Here is a 14956-nt window from a genome sequence, read left to right as displayed (position 1 = left end):
ACAACTCGCTTTGCTAACTACCAAATATAGTCGTTCACCAGGCACTTTGGTGGAGCCCCACATGCCTCCCCAACCCATGAGGATGACAAGCTGCCCACAGGTTGGCAGCTGTTGTGAATGGTCCAGGGTTAATCCCAGTAGAGTCATAGAGATGTACAGTATGGAATCAGACCTTTCGGTCCAACCCGTCCATGCCGATCAGCTATCCCAACCCAATCTAGTCCCACCTGCCAGCACCCGGCCCATATCCCTCCAAACCCTTCCTATTCAAATACCCATCCAAATGCCTCTTAAATGTTGCAATTGTACCAGCCTCCACCATTTCCTCTGGCAGCTCATTCCACACACGTACCACCCTCTGTGTGAAAAAGTTGCCCCTTAGATCTCTTTTTTATATCTTTCCCTTCTCACCCTAAACCTATCCCCTCTAGTTCTGGACTCCCTGACCCCAGGGAAAAGACTTTGCTTATTTACCCTATCCATGCCCCTCAAAATTTTGTAAACCTCTATAAGGTCACCCCTCAGCCTCCGACGCTCCAGGGAAAACAGCCCCAGCCTGTTCAGCGCCTTTTTATAGCTCAAATCCTCCAATCCTGGTAACACTCTTGTAAATTTTTTCTGAACCCTTTCAAGTTTCACAACATCTTTCCGATAGGAAGGAGACCAGAATAGCACGCAATAGTAGTGACAACCTAAAGCTATTACATGATTTTTAATTGGCGGCTGATGCCCTCAGTGGTATGGTGACAGCCCTGGGGTGCCCAGAACCTAATTCTGGCAGAGGCTGAAAGGGTTGGGTATGCGAGCACCTCTCCAGCTCATGACCTGTAGGAGCACCTTGTGATTTTATTTTCATTCGGAGATGATACGATTTCTTTTCGCTGGCTTTCCCGAATGCTTATTGTACCATCATCAAGTGTTGGATGCTTCAGACAATCATTGTTTATTGATATCTCAAAACCGGGCATTTTCTGGGTCAGTCTTATTATTCTTTCACAATTCCAAAGACATTTATAACTAATGTTTGATGTGGGCCAACTATAGATTGGTTATTGATTATCTGTTTTTCCAGTCATACTGGCGATGTCTGCTATGCTGAGCTGGAAGCCTGAGTTTCTGAAAAAAATATTAAATTTAACTACTCAAATAATAATATTCAGTTGCCATTCTTTGTCTCTCCCTCAGCTCCTGTTGGAGCCCTATCCTGTTTTCCAGGTAATTAATCCAGGTCAGGTGAGGAGCTGCAGTTCAGTGTTACGCAATTGTTTTTGCACAACAGGAGAAAACTAGTAATTTGTGAAATCTGAGTTTTAACCAGCATTATTAAGTTCTCAAAAATTAATTTCTTTGCTCAGTCTGCTGCTATCTCTTGTTTAAAAGTCAATATATGAAGTGAATTATTATCATAACTTGGCTTAACATTTAACCATATTTTCGGATGCTCTTTTCCTACAGATCCTGACACCTTTTCTGCTGAAGGAGCTGTTTTCAGTGATTAGGCAAAAGGACTATTATTCTTCACAGATGAAGTTCATGACATCTCTTCATCTGCTTTTTAATAATTTCTGTAATGAATAAGGCATAATTAAATGGAAAAAAAAATCAAGAGATACCCATCCGCCACCGTTGTAAGTGCAGGGTTTGGGTATATTCACATTTTTATCTTTAATTATCTGTTTAACTCATCAAATTATAGATGTCCAGATTTTTCTATCTAGACCTTGCCATAGTCCTAACCCTGACTCACAATGGTTAAGAGCAACTGGTAGAGGGCCGAGCCTAGTTTTTAAACTATATGTATTACAATATTTTTTGATAGAACAGGCCGACTGCAGGCATTGAAGTGTATTCCATTTGAGCTGCTGTTTGATTCAACTAGGCAGCATAATTCCTTAGCTCACTGTCAAATGATGTCCTTATTGGTTGTTGTGTGCCTAATGATATATTGTATTAATTAACAAGCCCATTCATTAAGCCAGAACGATTATGTAAATGTTTCTGTTGTAATTACTGGGCCAGTTTGTTATTTTCCTTTTTTTTAAAGAAATTCTAGATTGTAGTGCAACAGGATGGACTGATATGAATAGCCATTTGATTGTTATGGTAAACATCGATGGATATGGAGTTTCTGGGGCCTTTGTAACATCGAATCGCAATCCCACCCCACCACAAAAACATCAGTTGGACACTCAGCCAGAATGATCATTTGTCAGCAGGATGTCTTGTCTGATACAAGTATTAAAACAGATCACTGCAGCTCAAAGTGAAAGAGACTATACAGCATATGAACCACAGTTTAAAGTGCCCTATTACTGCGTGGACATGTGTGATGTGAGGAACACACAATTCAAACTGATGAGGAATTTTCTAATGCTTTCAAAATTCTGTTCAACCCTTTCACCTCAGCTAGCCTGAGCTATGGAAAATCAAAAAATATGGCAGAAAATCCAATTGGTTCTGTTCCTCCCTTAAGTATTGGCTTTGTCAGGTTGTTCACCTTTGTTTATATTCCAGTTGAATGTCACCCATTTCTTCACTTCCTTCAGTCGTATAGCGGGGAGACAGATGTGTAACCATGGCAATTGAACCAAAAGCATTCTGGCCAGGCTTGCACACAGGTCGGCCTTTGAGGGGGACTTGAGCCTCAAACAGCCACTATAAAAAAAGAACTTTTAGATATCTCCTTGCAGCTGCTTACAGTTTAAGTAATAATTTGACAATGGATCATTTATCTGCCTTTTCACCATTTTAAAAAAGAACAGGAGGAAAAGAAATTAAAATGCTGAGGTATGAAATTGTCTGGTTGCTGTGTAAAGTTCACTTGCTTGAGATTGCTAGCAAAAACGTTGCAAAGAAATTTACAGGGTGACCTGCCCAGCTTTAATTTTTTTTAAAATTGGAATTCAGTGGTGGCAAAAGGGTTACACTTGTGAGAAATAAACCTTTTTTTCCCCAAGGTTGCTGTTTTGTAAGATTGTATGCATGAATATTACAGCACACTTTGAGAAAATTATAGAAAGCACATGAAAGATATCTACATATCTAGACCCCAAGACCCTGCTTTGGATAGAATTCATTGTAAGTCACCTTTTTTTAACCAACGTATCACTTGTGCTATACTGACTATCTGGTTAAACATCTGGTGAGAGAGTGAATTAAATAATCTGGTGGGCATCTCTCAAGTGGAACAGTTTGAAATCCTCGGCCAACCTCTCATCTAACATACTCTGAGGAAAGAAACTATTCAGAGATTGATACATTAATTTGGAAGACTGGAGGCAAATTTAATATTTTATTTTAAATCATTTACAATCTCTCGAGAAAATTCACAGGAATCATTTTTTTCTATCTTCATATCTAATACCTGTCAATTCTGCTGATTCCCATGTAGATCAGAAAGAAGGTGGCTGGAAGGGGTGGGAATGGCTGCTACAACAGGTTGCAGCTGTTGTACATGTAAAATTGGGAAAGAAAATGAATAAGACTGCTGTAGAACATTAAAACGAGGACGGACAACTTAGGTCAAATGCAATGAAGCATGTGTAAATGGGATGTGTACCAGTTAAACACAGTGCCTGACCTGGACAATGTGTCAAGTTTCTGTCTCTGACCTCTTCAGGAGTTGAACCCATTCAGAGCGACCTTAATATTAAAATAGCCACTCATTTAGGATGGGCCAGTGCGAGTGAGCGAATCATTGTAAATGATTTGTTCTGATGTGAACAGTGAGCAACGCTAGGAAAGAAAATAACTCCACTGTTGGAAGGGAGCATTCACTTGTGATTATGAATGCAGACCATTTGCTGATGTCGCAACTTTCTTCCAAAGCTGGGGTCACCTGCACTACAGGGAAAGCCTGGACAGTGACGGATGTTCCTGAAGGCCCTTCAGATAACTGAATGTAGGATAGCTTCCAATGTCTGACCTTGGGGTGGATGTAAGGGAGCCACAGTTGTAGACCAACCACACAATCTAGTGCCAACATGACACTGAACTGGCTTCTGCCAGGCTTATTTCTGAAGCATCCAGAATTAGTAGTGATAATTGGAGGAAAAGAATAAAGAGCCGCTTGTTTTGCCAAATAAAACGCACGTGCAAGAACCTGAAAGAAATCGGGCAAAGCCTGGAGTTTCCTTCTTAGGACATGACCCATCTTCTACCTCTAAGTTACACCCTACTGTATTTTTCCATCGCATCAAATGCTGAATTTGACAGTACTGTATACTTACCAGGCCCAATAGGGCCTGGATCTAATGTATCATCATTGCTACTCAAGTGCAACAAGTAGAAATTGAGGGGAAATGTTTTGCAGTCAAAAGGTGTTCTTTAATAGATATGTAATCGACAGAAGTTGTACCTGGTGTAAAGTCACAGCATGGAATCTGTTACAGCTCATTCAGGATATATGGTGAGGTATAAAATCAATCAGCACCACTGTCAAAAATGTCTTTACAACTAGTAAACTTATAGATGGATTACAGTCCACAAACTTTGCTGACTTTTGTGAGATAAAACATATTGTAGTTGACTGTGAGTTAATTTTTTAAATTGTAGGATTCCCTGTGCCGGTATTGGAAGAGCTGTTCATTCACTTAAATGTAAGGATTCTGGTGCCTAATGATGTAACGTATTATAATGTAGCACCACAGATTTGGAATCTGAGGTTTTGCTGCTAGATTTAACTCTTGTGTCGAGACAAGCTCCTCTCAGATTAGGAAGGTTCTGAGTTGTTAGTGTTAGCCACCAAGATGACTGCCAAATTGGTCAAAGAGAATTCCACCTTGGGTTTTTATGCTGCACTAGAACTTAGTGACTGACCAAAGGACAGTATGGCTGGAGGCCATGGCAATACCTTTGGTCACCAAGTACCTCACAAGAATATGAAGTGGGGGCATGAGGATCAAAAACTTCAAATGTAATGAGAAGTAGTAAATGGAAATGCATGTCACTCGATGATGGACCCAACTTCAGTGCAACAAGGTTTTCTTTTTAATTATCATATGCAATTATGTGTATAGAGAGTGTGGCTAACTCCCGGGGTGTCTGTCCCAGAAACTGGGCACATACTTTTCAATCAAACCAGGAAGAATGATAAAAAAAAAGCTGGTGATTGGAAACGGGATGACTATTGCTTTTTTTTTTGCCCTATTACCATTTTAAAGGGTGGCCAAGATAACTCTCTCACTCTCTCTTCCCATTTTTGGAATCTTCAGAGGCCCTGCCTGTGAGAATCAATGGAATTGGGGAAAAGGAAGTCCAACTGAGGTCTTAATGTTGGAGTGAAGTGATTAGAATGAACAAGATAAAATTGTGCGCAGTGTTTTGAATTTCTCGTTATTAGGCAAGGCTAGCGAGAGTCACATGCTGCAGGACAGAGAGCACCGGAGAAAAGAATATGGAGAATATGGAAAGCTCGGAGTAGAAATGTTGCAGGCTTGACAGATCCGTAAAAGAGTATGCTGCTGCATCACTTGAAGACGCTCAGAAGAATGTTTGAATCTGTTAGTCTTTGAAGAATGTTTGATTCAAATTGACCATGATGCACCTCATGTTCCCTGAACTAATTATTTGTAGCAGCCCTGTTACAAACTGTGTGTTATTGAATGTTGTCCAACTCCATCACTCCACTTGTTGAGGTGTTTTTGGTACAGTGTTGGGTTCTGAGAAGGTATATTTGAAGCTTTTTTTTCTAGGGAGGTGCCTGTTGAATAGTTTGGTAACTGACTTATCCTGCTTTAGAAAGGCATTTTCTTTTTTTTCACATCAACCTGCGAGCTCTGTTTCTGACTGCTCACCTGACCCATTGTGCCATTCATTGACTCACATTCCAGATTCCTTTCTGTCCCATGGGAGATAGTGCCCAGCCTGATGTAGTGTGCATCTGTGCCAACAGAGCCATCAATGAATAATCAAATGTTTGTCTGAAAATTCTGAGAATTAAGGTTACTGTAACATTTTCCTGTAATTTATAATAGTGGGATGGTCTCCAGTGACTATGCATGTTTCTGTAGGTCTGAGTTCAGGTGTTTCTAGATAAGATTACCTTTCATAAATATTAGACTATTCATCCAGAGCCATTATTTGTATAGGGATTGGTAAAAGAATGTTCTGTTTTAACTGTGATGCTAAGTTATCATTGGAATAAATTTATAAATGAATCATTTTTAACTACACTGGAGCATTGCTGTAGTAGGTCGTTTGGAACAGGTGAATTAATTAGTAGAAGAATGGATAAAGTGTTATTGTTAGGGTAAGAATTCACAGAACCTCCACTAAGCTGTTGAAAGAAAATGAAGAAAATACACATTATGTTTAAGATCTCCTTTGATTGATTTTTCCAATGTTTACTGACAGATGTCCCCTGGACATTAAATCTTGAATTCCAGGAGACACCTGGAACTGCAGGGTTGGTAATGAAGAAAGGTATCTTTGGCTGGTTCCTGTGTGCTATATTTTGAAAAGCTGTCAAATGGAAGCCATTTGGGCTGTGGTGACATCCTGTGAGCTCGCTGTTTGCTGCATTCTTTGAGAATGAATGAATGAAGATTTAAAACTCTAATCTTGTAATTTCTAAGTACGTGCAGTCTTAAGGTGGAGCATTGATCATAACTGGGAGCTAAATAGTGGCAGAATTGGCAAAGGACTGGTGCAGGCAAGGAAGCTTGCTGTCCAGCAAGAGACAAAGGTAAAAGGCTAAAAGCACAAACCATAGGGAGAAGGTGATTTTACACAAGTGCCCCTGCTAGAAATAAATTATAAAAACACTGGCAGGATTTTTTTTAAAAGACATTTCATATTCTTCCCAAGTCTGACAACAACCTTTAAACCCGCACAAACATGGTGGACTCTGTAATCTCTTGTTTGACACCCCGTTATGACCTGACTTAATTCTTAATCAACACAGGCACATTCATTGCTTGTTTAAAAATCTATATATTCTAGGACATTAAAAATATCAGTCATTTGCCAAACTAATCAAGTGCAACTTGTTCACTGGCAAATTGATTAATGAGCAATTGTCCCTTCCTGTCAATTCTAATTTTGTCAAGGGAGGGACTGAACAGGCCTCTCTCCACTTTACTGTGCAATTGTATCTTTAAAGAGAGTGGCTTCACAATCTTTGGACTATGTATTTATTAGTCACGAAGAGAAGGCTTTTATTGATTTCCCAACAAGACGGAATATAGATGTAGTACCTTATGTTCAGATATCAAACTTTTTTTTAGGTTTTACTATGGAATTAAACTTGTCTGGAGGTGCTTGATAATGGCTTGTGCCATTAGGACATGCTGGGTGAAGTATGTGTCTAGTTATTTGGTTGTACAGAACTTCTTCATTGTGCAAAGGAGAGACATGTTGGTGAAGCTTTTTGACTTGCACTCATCCGGAATGCCAAATACAGCAGGGAAAAAGGTTGTCAAATTGACTCTGATTGGCCGAGGTATTGCAATTGAGAGTGTAACAAGTAACTTTGAGTCCCTAACTTCTGGATAATTGAAAAAAATGCGCAAGACTCAAATGAATCTCTTTTGTTTGCAGCAAAATTATTTTGATACCAAGCCATAGCAGGAGATATCAGAAATGCCAGTTAAAATCTTGATTAAAGACCGAGGTTTTTAAAAGGATCCTGTAAAAGTGGGCTGGAGAGTTTCAGGGAGGGAATTCCAGGTATACAGACAATTAAGAGGCAATTTTCCAACCTGGCCCTTACAATTGGGAGTCTTACTTGCCAAGTTTTCAGCTCAGAGATCCATCTGTATGTTTTCCCTGTTGTCTAATCATTCACAATATTCGTCGATGACTGCACATAGCGCAAGATTTAGATGCATGCTCTGGGATGGTTGTGTTCCCCATTGGGAGCACCAATTGCAACATATTACAATAACAATGATTTGTTACACAAAAACTGATCTCTTCTGTCCCATTGCTGTTTTTTGCACCTTGGGTGCAGGAAAATCTATTGTGTTTCTATAAAGGAATCTGACGTTGATTAATTATTGGATTTGGTGAGTGTGCAGAGCCAGTTGGCTCCATTGTTGCCTTAGTGTGGGATATTGTTTCAGTTGTGTCATGTACTCAACGGATATAACTCCAGTTGCAGAAAACTCTCGATCAGTCAGATTCTGTGACTGGGATGGCCATTAATTCAGGAATTTTTACTAACACAATAATATCTTCAAGCTACATAACCGATTCATATCATAACTTCCAGGTGTGATTCTAGATACAGGGTTATTCCTTTATGGAATGATTGTATTCATATCCAGTAAAAAGCACTGTGACAATTTGGAAGCACTCTATCTGATGTAGAATTAAATATTAATTGCATTTAATTTTGTGCACAGCTCCATATCATCCTGGAGGCGTTGTATTCATAGCTTGGCATAGGTTCTCTGAGCCTTGGCAGCACAATGTTAAAACCTAAGTGTGGGTTCTAATTTGAGGCTAATGTATTCAGAGCTATACCTCACTCAGGGATATCCTGGTGACTCTCTTCAAACATGTTTGTTTTGTGAAGCTGTATTATTCAGGAATTTTGTGGAAAAAAATGTCTGATTTTGTGGAGGTTATTTTCTGGTAATGGTGTTTTTAAATTGAGCTATTGAAAGCTGTGCTGAATGAACATTTAAGAGAAAGCTAAACCTGAAACTTGACTAATGGATAAAACCAATAATTTATTGAAGCATAAATTATTGTAAAAGTAAACTAATAATCGTGTATTGGGCCCCATGTCTAACAATACAAATCCCCTGAGCATTCACATCTCTGAGAGCTCTGTGGAACATGACTAATGGCTTATATGTTTCTTCTTTAAATATTGCTCCAGTCTCCATTCAGGCACCGTTTTCCACATGGGCTACCCAGTATCTCTTTCTTTCTCTCAACCAGACATACACACATGTGCATTCACATGACACACCACCCCCCCCCCCCCCCCTCCCCCACCTTCCTAATCTTAACATGTGCACCCCACGTTTCACGTTGGAAGAACATGAGCTTTCCATACAGGCATAGATAAAGAACTTAAATCTTGCGATAAAGGTTCTTGCCTGTGGATTGAAGGGGTGACTTCGCTTTGTTGCAATGGCATGTTCAGTATCTATATTTTACTGCTTTTTGCCTATTCCTTCCACCTCATCATAGGCTAGCCCCCAGTGTTCGAAACCACTCTGCAGCCCATGTGAGAGAGAGAGAGAGAGAGAGAGTCTTCCTGAAGCCTTGTAAAAACCTCACTTCAACTGTGTCATTCCCTGCTTTCCTGGATTATGTTTGATAGCATTCTCTTTCTCATCCAATAAATAACTCTTCAGATGCTCATCATTTGAGGTTTGTTGTGAATGCCATAATGCTCTGACTTAGTTACCATTGCAACTCTGATTCTTTTATTAATTATATTTTCTGGCAGTGTTTTGCATTTGAAGTTACAATGATTTATGATTTGCGTACAGATGTCCTTCAGAGAAACAGAATTCAAATTGGGTTAAATAGTCCAATGTTGATCAAATTTTATTCTCCTAGTCATGAGTATTTCTTGGATTAATTTTTTTATAATAAATGATATCCTAAGTATGCAGCCGGAGTTGTAATTAGCTTCTGTTAAGAGTCGTAAGAGTAAAGGAAAATGTTTTAACAGTGAGATAACAAAAAATATCTTAAGATTGTATTTGAATGTTCGAATGTAGATGGAAAATGTGAACCTATGACCATATATATGCCTGTTGCTCCTACGTTAATGTACAAAAAATTATGTGAAGTACAAAGAGCTTTTAAAATGATTGAGTTTGTGATTTTGGTAACTGAGTATATTTCCATATCTGATTTTTTTTCTTAATAAACTTAATGCTGTTTTGTTTGTTAATAGTGACCTTCAATTATAATAAACTTGTGTTGTATTATCCACGCCTTTTGTTCAACAACAGTTTTTTGTTTTTCAATATTCAGGGTCCCACTAAAGTGAAATGATTCCATTCTAGATGCAGCTTTAATCTCGTTTTCTGAAGATCATTGCTGTGATTCAATACTCTGGATGCTTGCTTATTTTTATTCATTCAAGACTGGCTGTCCAGCATTTATTGCCCATTGTAGTTGCCCTTGAGAAGGTGGTGGTGAGCTGCCTTCTTGAACCACTGCAATCCATGTGCTGGAGGTAGACACATAATGCTGTTAGGGAGGGAATTCCAGGATTGGACCCAGAACGTTGAAGGAACAGCAATATTTTCCCTAGGCAGGAGAGTGACTTGAATGGGAACCTGCAGGTTTTGGTAGTCCCATGTACCTGCTGCTTTGTCCTTCTAGATAAAAGTAATCATGGATTTGGAAGGTGCTGTCTCAGGATCTTTGAATTTCTGCAGTGCATATTATAGATGCACCACTTTTGGATGTGGGCCCAATCAAGCAGGCTGCTCTATCCTGGATGATGTCAAGCTTTTTGAGTGTTGCCACAGCTGCACCCATCCAGAAAAGTGGAGAGTATTCCATCATGACCGGTGTGTTGTAAATGGTGGACAGAAACAAAACCAGAAATTGCTGGAAAAACTCAGCAGATCTGGCAGCATCTGTGGAAAGAAAGCAGAGTTAACATATTGGCACCAGTGACCCTTCTTCAGAAGGGGTGGACAAGCTTTGGGGAGTCAGGTGGTGAGTTACTTGCTACGACATTCCTATCCTCTGACCTGCTCTTGTAGCCACAGTATTTATATGGTGAGTCCAGTTGGGATTTTGGATTAATGGTAACTCCCCCAGATGTTGCTAGTGGGGGTTTCAGCAACGGTAACAACACAAGGGGCAGTGGTTAATCATATCTAATTGGAGTTGGCATTTGTGTGGTATGAATCTTTCTTGTTACTTGGTCAGCCCAAGACTGGATATTGTCCAGATCTTGTTGCATTGGAACATAGTCGAAGAGTGTGTTGCTGGAAAAGCATGGCCAGTCAGGCAGCATCTGAGGAGCAGAAGAGTCAACGTTTCGGGCATAAACTCTTCGACACAGACTGCTTCGTTGTCTGAGGAGTCGCAAATGGTGCTGAACATGATGCACTCATTGGTGAACATCTCTACTTCTGACCTTATGATGGAGGGAAGGTCGTTCATGAAGCAGCAGAAGATGGTTAGGCCGAGGGCTCTAATCTGAGGAACTCCAGAGATGTACTAGAGCCGAGATGACTAACCTCCAATGACCACAACCATCTTCCTATGTGCCAGGTATGACTCTAACCAGCGAAGAGTTTGTTCTTTGATTCCCATTGATTCCAGCTTTGCTAGGGCTCTTTGATGCCACACTTTGTCAAATGCAGCCTGGATGTCAAGGGCTGTTGATGGCCCACTGTGCCTCGTGGATGTCTAGTCTTGAGTTGCTAGATCTGTTTGAAGTCTGTCTCATTTAGCATGGTGATAGTATCACACAACATGACAGAGGATATCCTCAATATGAAGGTGGGGCTTTGACTCCCCAAGGACTATGCGATGAGCACTCTTACCAGTACTGTCATGGACAGATGCATCTGCAGCAGGCAGTTTATTAAGAATGAGGTTAAGTATGATTTCCCTCTTAGTTACCTCACCAACTGTGCAGACCCAGTCCAGCAGCACTGTCCTTTAGGACCCGACCCACTCGATCAGTAGTGGTGCTAACGTGCTACTCTTGATGGTGGACTTTGAAATCCCACATCCAGAGTGCACTTTGTACCCTTTTCACCCTTAGTGCTTCCACCAAGTGTTGTTCTCCATGGAGGAATATTGATCCATCAACCAAGAGAGGATGGTATATGGTAACCAGCAGGAGGTTTCCTTGCCCATGTTTAACCTGAAGGCATGAGATCTCATGGGGTCTGGAGTCAATGTTGAGAACTCCCAGAGCAATTTCCCTCCAACATGATACCACTGTGCTGCCACGTGGGCTGGGTCTCTCCTGCCAATGGGATAGCACATATCCAGGGATGGTGAGGGAAGGGATGGGAAATTGTCCTTAAGGGTTGAATCCACGAGGATGACTATATCGACTGTTGCTTGACTAGTCTATGAGACAACTCTCCCAAATTTGGCACTAACTCCCCAAATGATAGGGAGGAGGTCTTTACACAGTTGATAGGCCTGTTTTTACCAATATCTTTTCCAATGCCTAGATCAACACCAGGTGGTCCATCCAGTTTCATTTCTTGATTGCAGCTTCATAGCAATTGATGCAACTGAGCGGCTTGCTAGGCTATTTGAGAGAGCAGTTGAATGTCAACCACATTGCTGTGGGTCTGGAATCACACAGCCAGACCAGGTCAGGATGGCAGATTTGCTTCCCTGAAGGCCAGATGGGTTTTTCCGACAATTGGCAATGGTTACATAGTCATCAGTAGATTCTTAATTCCAATTTTTGTTTTTAATTTGAGTTCACATTCCACCATCTGCTGTGTTGGGAGTCAAACCCAGGTCCCCAGAACATCATCAGAGTTTCTGGATTAATACCATGAGGCCATTGCCTTCCCATGCTTGTGTAAACAATTGTACCATCTTGACCTGTATGACTCAAATCTATGAGCTTCTAGGTTACTTGACTGTAGGAATCATTGTTTCCAGGCCCTTCACAGTATTCAATCAGGTACATTTACTCCACTTTTCTTTCTAACAAGCATAACTGAATTTCAAGGACAGTAACCCTTTAAAATATTTCCCATCCCTACTCAGCTTCACTAATCTGCCACCCATATTTAAGATTAGTTCGGTGTAGACTGGATCTTCTAGTTCATGTTACACACTACACCCATGGAGTCGGCATTCAAGTTTCAATAACAGCATTTAATAATTGAGGTGAAGGACCCAACCCATAGGGCAACACCAGGGTTGAAACACATTCAGAAATTGTTGGTGAAACTCACCACGCCTAGCAGCATCTGTGGGAAGAAAGCAGAGTTAACATTGAGTCCAGTGACACTTCATCAGACTCTTCCTTGTTTCAGATCTCCAACATCAGCGGTTCTTCATTTTATTCCAAACACCAGGGAAAGTAAAAGATGAGTGCACAAATAACCGGATGAGGAAACAGAAGGACCCTCTTGTAGCGCAGTGGTAGTGTCCCTACCCTTGGAACAGGAGGCCTGGCTTCTCAGTCCTACCTGCTCCTGAAGTGTGTAATAACATATCTGGACAGGTTGATTAGAAAAAGAGGTTAATTTTTTTTAAAAATCACACAACACCAGGTTATAGTCCAACAGGTTTAATTGGAAGCACACTAGCTTTCGGAGCGACGCTCCTTCATCAGGTGATTGTCACCTGATGAAGGAGCGTCGCTCCGAAAGCTAGTGTGCTTCCAATTAAACCTGTTGGACTATAACCTGGTGTTGTGTGATTTTTAACTTTGTACACCCCAGTCCAACACCGGCATCTCTGAATCATAATTTTTTTTAGAAATTAATACTGGAAACGTTTCCTGGCAAAATTCTTGTCGGTCATCAGTGTTTCTGCAAAGTAGCAATGATACAGCTTTTGGAGATTCGAAAAGAACCAAATGATTACAATAAAGCTTCCTCTTGTTAGCACCAGATATTGAGCTAGCATGGTACCACATTGTATTGTTACAGTGAGGTTCTCTTCAGCATACACTAGCAACTATGTATGGTTTATTTATAGTGTAATACTATAATACACCAACCAGAGCTGATTATTCAAATAATGAGTGCCATGCTGTGCATGTCCCACATTTTCTCTTAATAACAAAATAGTAAAATTACTTTGTGAATAAAGCTTTCTTTGATTGGAATGGTCTTGGTAATGTGTATTATTGGCACAGTACAGTTAATTCTTTTCTCACTGCTGTTGGAATCAAACAAATTCTTCTTTACATCTTTTAACAATAAAATGCATAGCTAGTTCAGCCTCATTATGGTCTTGTTGCATGAATCCAAATGAGGCAGATTAATTTGTTTAGATGCTGTGTAAGCAACTATTATGGGAAATCATTGGAATTAGTATTCATCTCACATTCCCCTGGTTTTAAAATGGACTACAAATTCTAACTTTAAGAAAATACCATATATTGTTTGAAAAATGTTTAACAAAAATATTTATCATGCATGTGAGAGTACTTAAAACCTCATGTGATTACATGTACAAGTATTGCTGTTTTATGAACACAGAAATTGTCTTTTCACGTGCTCTCATCGGCTGGATCTGTGACTTGAATTTCAATCACTCCAATCTTGCAGTGGATCACTTTCCCCATCCCCACCCCAGCTTTGTTCCATTTGTAAGACTAAAGACTCGTGGAGTTGAAATAATTGAATACTCAATCAAAGAACCACCATGATGGGTAGGGTGGCCTCCTGTTTTGTGTGACCCCATGAAGGAGAGTTTGAAGAATGGCACATCTTTTAAAATACTAGGAAAGAATTGAATCCGATGAAGGAAATGTCAACAAAATGCAGTTCAGCACAGTCAAGATGCAGTAAAGATTAGGAGTTTGTGAAGGAAAATAAAATGTACATTTACATAGCACCTTTCACAACCACTGCATGACCAAAATGCTTCACTGCCGATATAAAGTGTTTTAGAGGTGTAGTCATTGCTGTAGAAAATGTCAGCCAAATTGTGCGCTGCAACCTCCAACAAGCAATACTGTCACAGTGACCAAGTGATCTGTTACTGTGATGTTGATTGAGGGATAAATATTGGTCAAGACATTGAGTGTAGTGTTCAATGGACACTGGAGTGTCAGCCAAGGTTATTGTGCTCAAGTTCTGCTGTGTATTTGGAAATTTCTGTCTCAGTGTTGAGAAACCTAGCCAGTCGAGCACAACTGAGAGAAGGATGGTTTACCCCATGGGAAAGAAACAAAAATAAGCATCCTGAAGATGGTTTTAGCAATGGGGGAATGTAGAATATTCCATCTGCAGTCAAGGGAAATAGCTTCTTGTTCTGTTTCAAACTATCCATTATTCAGCAAGAACCAGTTGGAGTGAAGGGTCTGTTT

General features: G+C 40.2%; 1 protein-coding gene across 2 annotated transcripts in view; it reads left to right on the top strand.

Moving 5' to 3' along the window:
• Positions 1-9896, top strand: part of cuedc1b (CUE domain containing 1b) — a 156365-nt gene extending 146469 nt beyond the window's left edge. For both annotated transcript variants that reach the window (XM_043718351.1, XM_043718352.1), the window contains exon 11: positions 1456-9896. In XM_043718351.1, the coding sequence (XP_043574286.1) occupies position 1456 (1 nt within the window). In that variant the 3' untranslated portion in view covers positions 1457-9896. The remainder of the gene's footprint in view (positions 1-1455) is intronic.
• Positions 9897-14956: the final 5060 nt, after the last annotated feature.

The sequence above is a fragment of the Chiloscyllium plagiosum genome, chromosome 28, assembly GCF_004010195.1.
Source record: "Chiloscyllium plagiosum isolate BGI_BamShark_2017 chromosome 28, ASM401019v2, whole genome shotgun sequence".
Classification (NCBI taxonomy): Eukaryota; Metazoa; Chordata; class Chondrichthyes; order Orectolobiformes; family Hemiscylliidae; genus Chiloscyllium; species Chiloscyllium plagiosum.
The sequence above is the reverse complement of the archived record's forward strand: the minus strand, read 5'-3'. Positions and strand labels throughout refer to the sequence as shown.